The sequence below is a fragment of the Corvus kubaryi genome, unplaced genomic scaffold (genome assembly GCF_017639235.1).
Source record: "Corvus kubaryi isolate FWS band 111438036 unplaced genomic scaffold, C.kubaryi_AGA036_p1.0 37264, whole genome shotgun sequence".
NCBI lineage: Eukaryota > Metazoa > Chordata > Aves > Passeriformes > Corvidae > Corvus > Corvus kubaryi.
Window position 1 is genome coordinate 3,554,252 of NW_024581079.1, and position 12,514 is coordinate 3,566,765.

General features: G+C 44.8%; 1 protein-coding gene across 1 annotated transcript in view; it reads left to right on the top strand.

Annotated features, from left to right (window-relative positions):
- PCCB (propionyl-CoA carboxylase subunit beta) overlaps nucleotides 1-12,514 on the top strand; it is a 33,659-nt gene that overhangs the window by 10,074 nt on the left and 11,071 nt on the right. The window contains exons 2-9 of the mRNA XM_042024510.1: nucleotides 30-212; nucleotides 1,859-1,978; nucleotides 4,236-4,304; nucleotides 5,405-5,461; nucleotides 7,536-7,649; nucleotides 8,995-9,105; nucleotides 9,411-9,519; nucleotides 10,416-10,536. Of these exons, the coding sequence (XP_041880444.1) occupies nucleotides 30-212; nucleotides 1,859-1,978; nucleotides 4,236-4,304; nucleotides 5,405-5,461; nucleotides 7,536-7,649; nucleotides 8,995-9,105; nucleotides 9,411-9,519; nucleotides 10,416-10,536 (884 nt within the window). The remainder of the gene's footprint in view (nucleotides 1-29; nucleotides 213-1,858; nucleotides 1,979-4,235; nucleotides 4,305-5,404; nucleotides 5,462-7,535; nucleotides 7,650-8,994; nucleotides 9,106-9,410; nucleotides 9,520-10,415; nucleotides 10,537-12,514) is intronic.

Sequence of the window (12,514 nt, forward strand, 5' to 3'; positions counted from 1 at the left end):
AGATTGTCTGGGCCGTGTCTGGAGGGTAGGCGCCGCTGCCGCGGCAGGGGGACGTGGCGGCTGTGCGGGTGCTGCGGCGGTTGGCGGGGCTGTGCCGGGGCCGCGCCGCCTCGGGGGCCCGCCCGCCCCCCGTGCCCCAGCGCATCGAGGAGAAGCGCCGCGCCGCGCTGCTCGGCGGCGGCCAGGCCCGCATCGACGCCCAGCACAAGCGGGTGAGCCCAGCGCAGGCGGACGGCGGGGACAAAGCCCCGTCCCGCTGCCGCCGGGCGCACGCTCGCCGGGGAGGGCAGGCCAGATACGGCGGGGCTCCGTTCGGCGCTGGGGACTCGCGGCTTCGCGTGGCAGCTGCAGACGCCCCTTTGCGGGAAGCTTTGCTCAAGCAGCGCTAAAGACTGCATTGTTTGTTACTCTGGGTAGAAAAAAGAACAGTTGCTTTACTAAGTCCTTTACCTCAGAAAGGTCACCGAGATTGTCTGTAATATGTATGAGAGGTAGAGTAGACAGAAGTTGCAACTTCTGCCTGTCAGTGTGATGGTAAGTTAGTTTTAGGTTGCTTAACACTTCTGAGCACAGCTTCATCTTTACACCGCTGTTGCAGATTTAAGCTGATCTCTGAGATGAGAGCAAAAAGTTAGAAGAATGGAAATAAGGCAGAGGAAAAGACAGGTGGGAGGGATGACAACAGGTGGGTTTTTAGTGTCCTGCCTCTGTTGTTCAGCATGTAGGCAGTGCTGATGGGGGTGACAGCAGAGGTTTCCTGTTTCTGTTTATTGCTTCTTGCTGGGATGCCTTTTCGGTGTGGTGCAAGGCCCTGGTGGTACCACGGTGGCTTGTAGGCATCAAGGAAGTGGGAATGGCGATTCCCGTGAAGGCTCCCTCTGTGATCAGTCTGCCCATCAGCAGTGTCCTTCCCCAGTTATACAACACCTGAAGAGAGTTCAGTCTCGCTGGGTTACATTCAGGACACTGACAAACCAGTATACAAGCACTGCTGCATGTCTAGGGCCTTGAACAGCTTATGTTTTATATAAGCTAAAATGGCTTACCTTAGGCTTTCCTGCATTTGCTGCTTTTCATGAGGTTTTTGGCCTACTGCTCAGATGTTTTGTAGAGAAGCTGAGCTGTGTTCTAATGTAATGTTGATGCAAGGTCACGTCATCCCCTAAAGGAGACAACCCAGGTGCTCTGCCCTTTGCAGGCAGATGCTTACCTGGGTTGGAAATAACAGATTTGTTTGGTAGGTTAAGATATAAAGAACTTTCCAGTCATTTATTACTGCATAGCACTGAGCAAGGGACATGCATATCTGGTCAATTGTGTTCTTGGCCCTTACCCTAGTTTTGCCCATACCAGTGTCCAGCAGGAAAAAACCAGAAGGATTTTGTCAGAAGATCCCTGCAGGCTGTCACACTTCCTCTTCGCTCTTATTTACTGCAGTCAAACACTGAGTGCGGTGAATTGAACCCTGAGCAGTTGGGGAGGACTGGTTTAGCTGTGGAAGAGTTCCCTGGTTAAGAGTAGAACAAAGGCCTTAATAGCAGCATTTAAATGCGTGGGCAAAAATAGCTGTGATGCCTTTATATCCTGTTGAAAAGTCTCTGAGATTGTTTCCTTTCTCCTGTGGTAGTGCTGTTCCAACAGTCAGCCTTCTTTTCAGAGTCTGGCTTGCATTATATTTGTTTTTGAGGAGGATAATCACTACATAGGCTATTTCCAGCTTTGGGGGCCTGCAGTTGCTTAATGGACCCAATGTAGCGGATCAAGTGAGGTTTTGTTTGATTAAACTGCATCTGCTGGGGGTCAGCAAACAGCCAGAACCACCTGATGGCTTTGTTAATTGTTGCTTGCTCTGTTTCAGGGAAAGCTGACAGCAAGGGAACGAATTCTGCTGCTGTTGGACCCTGACAGTTTTGATGAATATGACATGTTTGTGGAACACAGATGTACTGACTTTGGGATGGACTCTAGTAAGAATAAGGTAGTTTTATTTCATGTAACTCTTGTTTCATTGTCCTCTGCTGTACAGCCAGCCCACTGGTTGAAAATTCACATGTAATTTCTTCTATTTGTTCCCTTTTTATGTATACTTTTGCTTTGTAAATTTGCTCTAACTACTCTCAGTTTCCATTTCACAACTTAGAGAGCTTTCTGTTGTCTAAATTTGATACTTTTTTTATAAGGTCACCTGTTTGGTTCAAATACCTTCCTGGGAATTGTCTTAGATTTGTGTTTTAAACAGTAGAGGAGGCTGCAGAGCTTTGTTGGTGCAACTTTGTCAATCAGATCAGATATGAGGACCAAATCAGGGTAGATACTTCTGCCTTCCTTCAGGTAGGATTAGAGTTACGGGATGAAATAACTCTAATCCATATTTATGCCTGCCAAACTACAGTCATAGAATCCTTTAGGGCCTTACAACCTGATCTGAATGTTTGGAAGTCCCAGCATTTGTACTGCTCTGTTAGCCAGTTGCACCCTGCTTGCTAAGGCTCTTTCTGGATACATGGCCAGGTATCCTAAACCAGCATGGTACAGGGAGTTACACACACACAGGGAAAATCCATGGCTCCCCAAAGTCTCTCCCCATAACGTTGATGCCTGATAATGAGCTACCTGGGAAAAGTGTTCTGTTGTGGTGTGGTGGAAGGGACCAGTGAGCTGCTGGGACGTCAGTGGCTGGTGCAGATGTGCCTGTTCACTGTGAGTCTTCCTGTAGCCAAAGGCTGTTTGCTGTGGGTTGTGGTGTAGGGTGAGGAGCTGCTCTGTGTGTGTGCCCTGTGCTGCACACAGTGGCTACAGCTTCTGTTTGTGCAGTTCTTAAACCAGGTCATTGGGTTTCAGTCCTTCAGGTTGTAGGACTGCAGCCTATGGATGAGGGAGGGGACAGCAGGGTTCCAGCAGAGCTGCTGGGAATGGCAAAGGTGAAGGATTTGTTTGTTGTGTCACACAGGAGGCTGATGATGCTTGGTGCTGCGAAGGAGGTTGTGTTAGACCTCCTCCCCTCTCAGGGAACAGCAGAGCAATCATCTTTTTTCCTCTAATTTTTTACTCTGTTCCCCAGCAAACTCAAATAACTGCTGTGTTTCCTCTCATTGACCTACTCCATGCTGCATCCCACACCATTGGTAACAAACTGCTGTTTCTGAAAATAAGGGGAGCAGCAGAGTCCTGAGTGTGACAAGAGGGTTAATTTTTTCCCTTGTGCTTCAGAATTCACCCTTCAGTGAGCTGCAGCTTGTGTTTACAGAGCACAGTTTCACCACAGATGACCTAACTGTGGCCACTGAGCTGGAATATTAGTTTAGCATGGAATTTCTCAGAGTCCCTGGAACTTTCTGAGGGTAGGGTAGGACTTGTGCTGACATCCAGGCCTCTCTGGGGCTGCTGGGGCTTTTGGGAGTCACCTGCATGTGGCAATGGCTGAAGTACAGGTGTGTGCCGCTGTCCTGTGTGCACAGCCTGAGAAAAGGCCCTGGATGGGTGTGACCTTCCTCACAACAGCCCACCTGTGCATAAATGGCCCTGGGAGTGGGCCCTGCACCACACTCTTCCCTTTTTCCTTTCCTTTTTTTTTTCTTTTTTTAATACCTAACAACAAAAAGCACTTCAATGCCTGAAATTCCTTTCTTTACTGACAGCCCAGTAAAGTTCCTTTTCTACTGTTGTCTTGAAAAACTTCTATATATTTTCTTTACTAGAAAGTGATACAGTATAGATTAAGCACATTTTAAGACTTACAAGCTCCATTTCCTTGTCCAGTTCTTTCTTCCCTTATTTACAGGGTGAAAAATGGGACAGGTCAAGTTCAAGCATTTGAGGTGACTGTAATTTTTTTTTTTGAGCAGTCCAGGGTTGTTTTTTATCCTGTATCAACACTTCAGAGGTTTGTGCACGCTGTCCATTCTTTCCAAAACATTAGCTAGTCCTGATAAAAGGTACATCCTGTCTCTGAGGGCATGATTTGCCTTAACTCCTGATGTACTAAATTTGAAGGAAATTGCTAAGTTCACTGATCTTTAATACATAATGAATATGTGATATTACCTCTAGTTTTCCTTTTCAGGGCTGGGGAAAATCTTTGTGGAGCCCCCACTGCAAACATGGAAGATGAGACCTCCCAGGAAATCAGTCTTTGCTTTGTCTTAGTAGGAGTTTGTGGAAATTTTAGTGGACATCATTGTTGCTTTGATTTTTCTGTCTGTTATTTTCAATGAATTTATCTGTTTTTCATGCAGTATCCTGGTGACAGTGTGGTGACTGGTCGTGGACGGATTAATGGGAGACTAGCTTATGTTTTCAGTCAGGTAAAGTTTTACTTGTTTTTAAATAATGTGAACTTACCCTTCGAAATAAGTTCACAATAGTTCAGTGTGGCCATGCAGCAATGTACCTGTGGGAGGAAGCAGGGCAAGGCAAGAAGAAGCAAAAAAGCTTGTGATAGGACATAAATAGATAAATATACTTTTTATGTCAAAACATACTTTTTATATGAAAATAAAAGTATTTTGGAGGAAACATCTTAGGAAGAGACTTATCTTGGTTACTCATAACACTGTGAAAGGAAGGCTTTCTTTCAGACCCTTAGAAAGTGCTGCTCTGTTCTGGGCCACAAAGTAGCCTTTGTTCCATTGCTCTCATGGCCAAAGTGGCTGTTGCTGTGTTACCTTGGAGCAAGGCGTACACTCTGCCTTTTTTGTCTTGGATGTGTGCTCCTTCCAAGGAGAGACACACTCTTACATGGGCCTGAGCATAAGAGAGGAGCCAAACACAAACCTTCATTTTAGAACACAACCAGTGGGCAGTTTTTGTATTAGTAGGATTTAAGAGTGCCCTTTCATGGTATGCCCCTCCCTTTTTATATTTAAAGACCTTTTTCCCTCCAAATTGAGCTGCCTCCTGAGATGCTGAACCTTTTCGGTTCAACTGTTACTCATAGCTGTGCTGTCTCTGTCCACACAGTTTTTGGGGCTTCTTTGGGAGCAAGGCTCGGTGGGAATGCAGCAGGGAAATGCTGCAGGAGTTGGCTCTGGGCTCTGTTTGTGCCAGTAGGTGTCAATGTCCCCTCTTTTTCTGGATCAGTCCCAGGGCCTCATGTTGCCTATTAGAGATCTTTCTCCTTAGGCCTTTTGGCTGACATAGTCCCTACAGCACCCCTGGAAGAATAATAACTTTTGGACATAACTCATGAGTCTAGAATGGTGACATGTCAAGGTCTGTATTTCCCCTTGTAAAGGAGGCTTGGATTGAGCTGGCATGGTCTGCAGGCTGCACTGAGGGAGTCAGTTGTTTTGAAGCAGCATACCAAATATAGAGCACTGTAGGATTATATTATTTACTGGCAATAATTGACAACATTTTACTGAAATTGTTCTCTCCCTAATCTGAAAATTTGCTTTACCTTCAGGATTTTACTGTATTTGGAGGCAGTTTATCTGGAGCTCATGCCCAGAAGATCTGCAAGGTAATATGGCACAGGAGAAAACAAAAAAAAATCGTCAGCATCCCTTTTTCAGTCTGTTGTGATAAGGACTTTGGAGAAAATGTTTGGTGACTGACTTTAGTGGGCTCTGGCGCATGCCGTGCCTGAGAGAGGTACCTCACACTTTTTGAGTGTGAGAGAGTTTTTCCAGGTAATATACACTTTGTTACATTAAGTTGTGTTTTCGACTCTACTACAAAGGATGAGAGACTTGCCAAGAACAAATATAAATTAACTACTCATTGTCCACTGGAGAAATGAGGAATGAATTCTGAGAAACTTTTTCCTCTATAAACAGTGTGCTGTGAAAGTGTGTAATATTTAAAAAAAACCAAATGTAACAAGTAAACAGCCTGAAGATAAACAGTTTTACAACTTGGAGGTCACCTTGATCCTGGGAGTTTCTCTTATCACACACTTGTGGCTATTTATTCCTGTTTGTCTGCTTGTCTTGCTGGAAGAGTTTTTGAATCGCAGGACTGGGGAGACAAGAACTCTTTCATGCATGAGTGTCGAGTTGTGTGAGCTGGGAAATCTTCCTGAATTTTCTTGCCATGGAATCAGAAACAAGATTTTTGGTGCACAAGGCCTTTTATGCTGTAGAAATAACTACTCTTTGGCATAGGCTCCTCAGGATTGAGCGGGTATAAAACTAGAAAACGTGAAGACTTTGCACTAGATAACAAATATTTGGTTTTACCAAGTCTTGATATTGGGAAGGACTTGAATTAGCCTTTCACACTGGAGCTTTATGGTGTCTGTACTGGGGAGGGATGGAATGGCACTGGAATGATGGGATGCTTTCTGGTGGGTTTTCTTTGATCTCTTCTTTTTAAAGCAGCAGGGAAAGTGCTGATCACAGAACTAAAAAAAAGTGGGTCCTTCCTGGTTGGTGCTGTTCTTGGTGGGCTCCAAAGTTGGAAGGCTCTGGGGGCATCAGTTGCTTTGGGGCTCAGTCTTTCATGTGCATTTTAGGAAGAACTTGGAAAAGCCTTGGGAAAGAAAGTCCATGTATAAGTCCCTGGAAAACAGCGGAATGTGTCAGTGAATTCTAGGACTGTACAGAGGTAGTTACACCAGCTCCTGTTTGGGCTGGAGTTCTGGGTCTCATGAGATACCACTGACTTGAGTGGCACCAAGTGTGGTTTCTGTGTTTTTAGGCAATATAAAATTGAAGGGTGATGCTACAAGCACTCTGAAAGATGGGACTGGAACTGTAAAATACTTGGCAAGTTAAAGATTGTCTGAAATAATCTTATAACAATGATGGAAAGGGCAGGGAAAAGCAACTTGAAAATTCAAAATGGGGATTAACTGATGTTTTACAAAAAATTATTTGGAAGATATAGCAGATCTTGGTGTTTAAACAGATCTTAACATAATGTGCCAGTGCTGTAGTGTTATGAAAATGGCAAACATTTTACTGGAATTCAACAATCAGGAATATTTTGTGCAAGGAATGTAAGGAATTCAGTCCTCCTACTTAAGCCTCTGTCGTAGTATTGTGTATGATCGTGAGGCAAGTAACTAAAATGATCAGAGCCCTAGAAACAGGATGTGGGACTGAATTGATGGTGCTTAGCCTAGAAACATGAAGAGGAGTATGAAGAATGAAGGGGGATTTGAGGTACTTGAATGTTCACAAAGGTAAAGGCCAGGAGTAGCTAATTGCTCTCCCTCGCTGCTTTGTATCAAGAGAAATGTAATGTTTAAATTTCTGGAGGAAAGATTTAATTTAGTCTTCCCAAAGAAGTTCTAAGAAGGGTAATCAAGCATTAGAATGTACAGCTTAGAGAGATTCCACAGCCACCACTGCAACAAACTTTGAAGAGCAGATGAGACATATGTGAGAGGTTGTTTGAGGGGCAGTTGAGGCCTCTTATGAGCAGGGAGAAATTGTCCCTCTCCTGTGACCGTGTCACTCCCACTGCATTATCCAAAGCCACTGCTGAGTGTGGAGATGCACGGCTGGGAAGGCAGATTTTTTTTTAGGGGGTGTACATTTCGGGGTTTAGCTTAGCTGGGTCAACACTGAGGAGTTTGTGTTCATCACTAGATCATGGATCAAGCTGCCATGGTTGGAGCACCCGTGATTGGGCTGAATGACTCCGGAGGAGCCCGAATCCAGGAGGGAGTGGAGTCCTTGGCAGGCTATGCAGACATATTTTTGGTGAGTAGGCTGCTGGATGGACAGGGAGCTTGGCATCCACAAAGGTGGGCAAAACATGCAAGTGGGTGTTTGTAAGTAAATGTTAAGGTTATCATTCTCTTTCAGCCAATGGATAAAGCAGCGCGTGAAACTCAGAGCTTGGTTCTTTTCTTGGCTTTGGGCAAATGACCCATGTCTTAAACATGGGTGATGCTGAGCTTTGTAAGGCTCTGTGATCCAATGTGTAGTGAGAATGAAAGAACAGGCAATTTGCTTAATGGGAAGAAAACCCCAAGCAACTACTTAACTTCTTGGTTTACACCTAAATTTTCAATTGTCTGTGTTGGGATGTAATTTCTCTTAGCATTTATCAGTTTGAGACAGGTGGGCACACCATAGTTCAGTGGTTTTTTTGGTTGTAATGCACTGTCAGCTTCCTGTGTCTCTTCTGTAATACAGATATGTTACCAATTTCACACAGCAGTTATTTTCAATAGGGTTGGTAAAAGGCGAAGGATTTCCACCGCAGGAAGAGGGACTTAAAGTAAATTAAATGCTGTGCACTGAAAGGAAACTTGAAAAGCTCCGATCAGAAGCAGTGAAGTGCCTGTCCTGTCAAGATGGGGGTTAGGGGGGAAAATAGAGTTTTGGGGCAGGGGGGAAAGAAGGCATGCAAGCCAGAGAGGTTTCTGTTCAAAGAAGTGTGTGGGTCAGTGTTAACCTTACCGGTTGGGGATGTTGATTGCACTGGTGAAAGTTTTATGTTCCTAGAGGATTTTTGTGGTTAATGCAAGAATTTTTCCCCTAGGCACACTGCTGCTCATTTTTTCACAGAAATGACATTATTTTGTATGCCTGCTGAAATACTTTGCATCAAAAGGCGTGCACAGAACACTGTCTTTTCAGTAGGAAAGCAGGTGGGATGTCAGGTCAGTCAGATGCTGACAGGTTTTGGGGTGGTGCAGTCTAGGAGGAACAGTTACAGAAGTTGTCGTGACCCAGTTGAGCACCAAGCACTGTACCTCTGAGCACAGTGTACCTACACATTGAAATGTCAGGGACATGCACCCCTTCCCACTCCAGGCTCAGCGCAGTTTTTGCCCCTGCAGCATCTGTTGAGGTGGCTCCTGTTACCTTCTTTGCAGTCGTTGCGTAGTATAGGAAATCAATGTATGGGAACAGAAAGGAGAAGCACAGAAATAACAAACTCATTTTGGTTCCATTTGCATCAGGACATTCTCTCCAGATACTTGTCTGCCAGTAGATAAAACAGTCCTGTTTGTGGTGGTGAATTCTTGCAGCATCTGGGCGCAGATTTAAGATGCACTTCTTTGGTAAAACCAGATTTGGTTTTTTCCTATTGCAGAGAAATGTTTTGTGTTCTGGGGTCGTTCCCCAAATCTCCCTCATCATGGGTCCTTGTGCTGGTGGAGCCGTATATTCTCCTGCCTTAACTGATTTCACATTCATGGTGAAGGTAAGGATGTGTCCTGAGCTGCTGCTGGTGACATTGATCACACACTAAGTGACCACATGGGAATGGATATTTTCTGAGATGATCTGCTTTGGATTCTTATTTTGCATGAAAAGTTGAGAAAAACTTTCCCAAATAACTTGTGGACAATTGCATTTTCAGTGAATTTTTAATGCAATGCAGCCTTTTAAAGAAATTTCTCCCCTGTTCTTATTTTGGGGGAAGTCTCTAGAGGCTGTGGCTGTCCCTTAGGTGCTTCTGCAGCTTGGCTCTGGCGCTCACTGTTTCTGCTTTTCCCCTTCCCCCAGGACACATCCTACCTATTCATCACCGGGCCTGACGTGGTGAAGTCTGTCACCAATGAAGATGTCACCCAGGAGCAGCTCGGGGGTGCAAAGACACACACTGCAGTGTCTGGTGAGAGCTGGGGGCTTTACTGAATGTGCTGATTGTGCTCAAAGCAAACGGCTAAACAGCCCCTTGGCCAATGCAGATGAGTCTAAGGGACAAAGCTCTGCCTAAGCACAGGACCTGACTCTGCATATGCCCTCCTGCAGCTCCTGTTCAGTAACAGAACACAGAGGAGGCAAAGTGGGAATGTGGGAGAGTTCTGGGATTTGGAAGAGAAAGTATCAAACCCACAAAAGGTGCTAGAAGTGGGAAGACTGTCAGGGGGCAGGGCTTAACAAAGTCAGCCTGGGGTGGGGTTTTTTGTTTGTTGTCCAGACATTTGCATGGGTTGAAAGAGTCTCAGTAGTCCCTTGTTTGCTCACTAACGTGATTGATTGAACTGCTTAACTATAAACCAAGTGACAGTGTGAGAGGAAGCACTTATTTTTCCCTTTTTTTCCCTCTGGGAAAAACTCTGTGAGTCATGAATCTTCTCAAGACTCAAATGACTGTGGGATCTCAAATTATGTGTGAACAGAGCTGATGATGAACCAAAACCACACACACAGATGCTGCCCAGATCCAGCCCTTACAAAAGGCACTTGTGGTCCAACACTTGGGTGCAGCACAGTAACCTCACCAGAGCTCCAGAAGGCTGGGGTCCAGCTTAGGGCTGTGCCAGCTGATAAACCACTTCACATTATTTTAAATATGAGGTCAACATTCCAGACCTGTTCTGGAGGAAGTCTGATACAGCACACATTTTCTAGATATTTTTAGCTGGTCAGATTTGGTGGCGTAAGATTCCTGATTGGTAATAGCTCAAGATTCTTGCTGTTGCTTCTTTCTGTCTTTATTGGTATATATTTGGAAAGGAAAGCTTGCACAATGATTTCCATACCTGCTTCACTGTGTCTGTGCAGGAGTTGCACACAGAGCCTTTGAGAATGACATCGATGCTCTGCTGAACCTGCGAGAGTTCTTTAATTATTTACCCCTGAGCAACCGGGATCCAGCTCCAGTCTGCGAGTGCCATGATCCCAGGTAAGGGGAGCCTGGCTCAGCTCGGTGCTCTCTGAGCACTGCATTTCATGGCTTCTCTGGCTTAAGGGGCGCAGAGAGGTGGGTGTTCTGTGCCTGGGGTCTTGGCAGACAGTTCTGCATTCTGGTATATGAATATGGGAAGTGTTCCAACATGCATGTCTTCACTGTTAGGTTTAATTCTGTTTTCTGAAAGGGCTGTAGTGCAGGCTGTGTGCAGAACATGGGGAAAAGCAATCTCTGTCCAGATGGGCTGCCCAGTCTCTTGGAACAAGTGAGAGAAGTAGGAAGTAGCACAGTGAGTGGCAGTGGGGAGAACTTGCCCTGTTCTGTCAGTTGTGTCTGTTGGATGAGTTCTGCTCATTAGGGTCAGAGGTGGGCAAGCAACAAGGAGGCAGAAAGCTTTGTGTGTTAGGTACTTGTCTCAGGCTCATTGTGGAGTTGGCAACATAATACAGAAAGGACTTGAGCCATTTCAAGAGGGGAAATGTGGCAACTGTCTGGACTTTTATCAGAGAATTTTTCCAGGAGCTGGAGAGACAGCCAGAGAGCCAGCACAGGACACTGAGCAGAGAGCCTTGCTAGGACTGGAAGGCAGAGAATGTCAGTGGAGTAAAAGCATTTTGATCCAAGCTCCCGTTGCACTCCAAGTTCAGCCCTTTCCCTAGGGAACCCTCAAGAGGCTGTTGCACTCACCCGCATGGGAGCGGTGCCTGAATCTGTTCCTTTCAGCTCCTCACATGTGTGTGATGTGTCTTGGGGCTCTTCATGTGTGAGGATTTTAACATGTGAGTCTGGAAGGTTATTTTCTCTTCATCCCTCACTGTGCTTTTCAGTGTCTGTGTAACAGTTTGTTTTGGGAGGCGCTTCTGAATTGATTTTACACATCACTGCGCTGGTCCCTGAGATACATTTTTCACTTTTTTTGAAAAACAAATTTGCCATTTTCTTTTAGAGAATGGCTACACAGGTCAGTTAATTACTGGTCCTAATTTTTTCTGAGGTGTTGATCTCTAGGAGTTCATTAAACTGTGCTGGTCTGATTCTGTTCTGTTCTCAACTGCTGTGGTTTGATAGTGATAAAACCAAAGCAAATCTCTTGTATTATTTGCTAAATTGGGGGATTATCTTTGAGGTTATCATGATCTTTGTAAGCATTCAACAGGTTGTACTGGGATAATTGCTCTCTACAGATTTGATTTTGGTATTTTAATTTCACTGTAGAGACAACAGTCCATTTTTTAAAATCAGTGTACTTTGTAACAGGCAGTTTATTTGTGAGAAGCTGTCAGTTATGTTGTAGCTACTAAAGTATAAGAGATTTGTCTCCCTTAAGAAAAAAAGAACTAATCTTTTACAAGGCATGAGATACAGTATTAGAGGATCACATATAATAAATGCAGTTTGTACTAAGAACTTCAATTTAGTAGCCTTTATACATGTGAGGGCAGATCTCTGTTAAATTCGTCTGGTTTTATAGCAGCATCTCCAATACACCTCCCATTTATGGTCCTAATGCATCGATTGGTATTATTTCATCTGGACATACTGACATCTTAATAGATTCCTTTTGCTTGGGATTGATGTGTTTGATCCTTACAGCCGCTCCAGTCCCAGTCCATTCCTCTAGAGTAATTGCTTTCTTATTGCATCGTTTTCACACCCCAAAAAATTGCCACAAATGATGCAAATCAAATGTAACCTTACTTGTGCTTCCTTGTGAAGTCCTGGGCCTGCTGGGGGTTGTTTGTTTGGTTTGTTTTTCCCTCTAGGTAGGTAAGTTCTTTTGGTGTTGAAAAACGTCAGCCTTGGTTGCTGAAGCTTGTGTTGGTGAGTGTTTGTTGTCAGTGGCCTGGGTTCCAAGGAGTTACAAGTTTGTTGCAGTACCCAGTTGTCCCCGGTCAGATGTCCCCTGCTTTTGGGATGTGTCTAGTGCATTGCATTTGCTGTATGGCACGGTGGGATTTTACCTCTCTTCCCT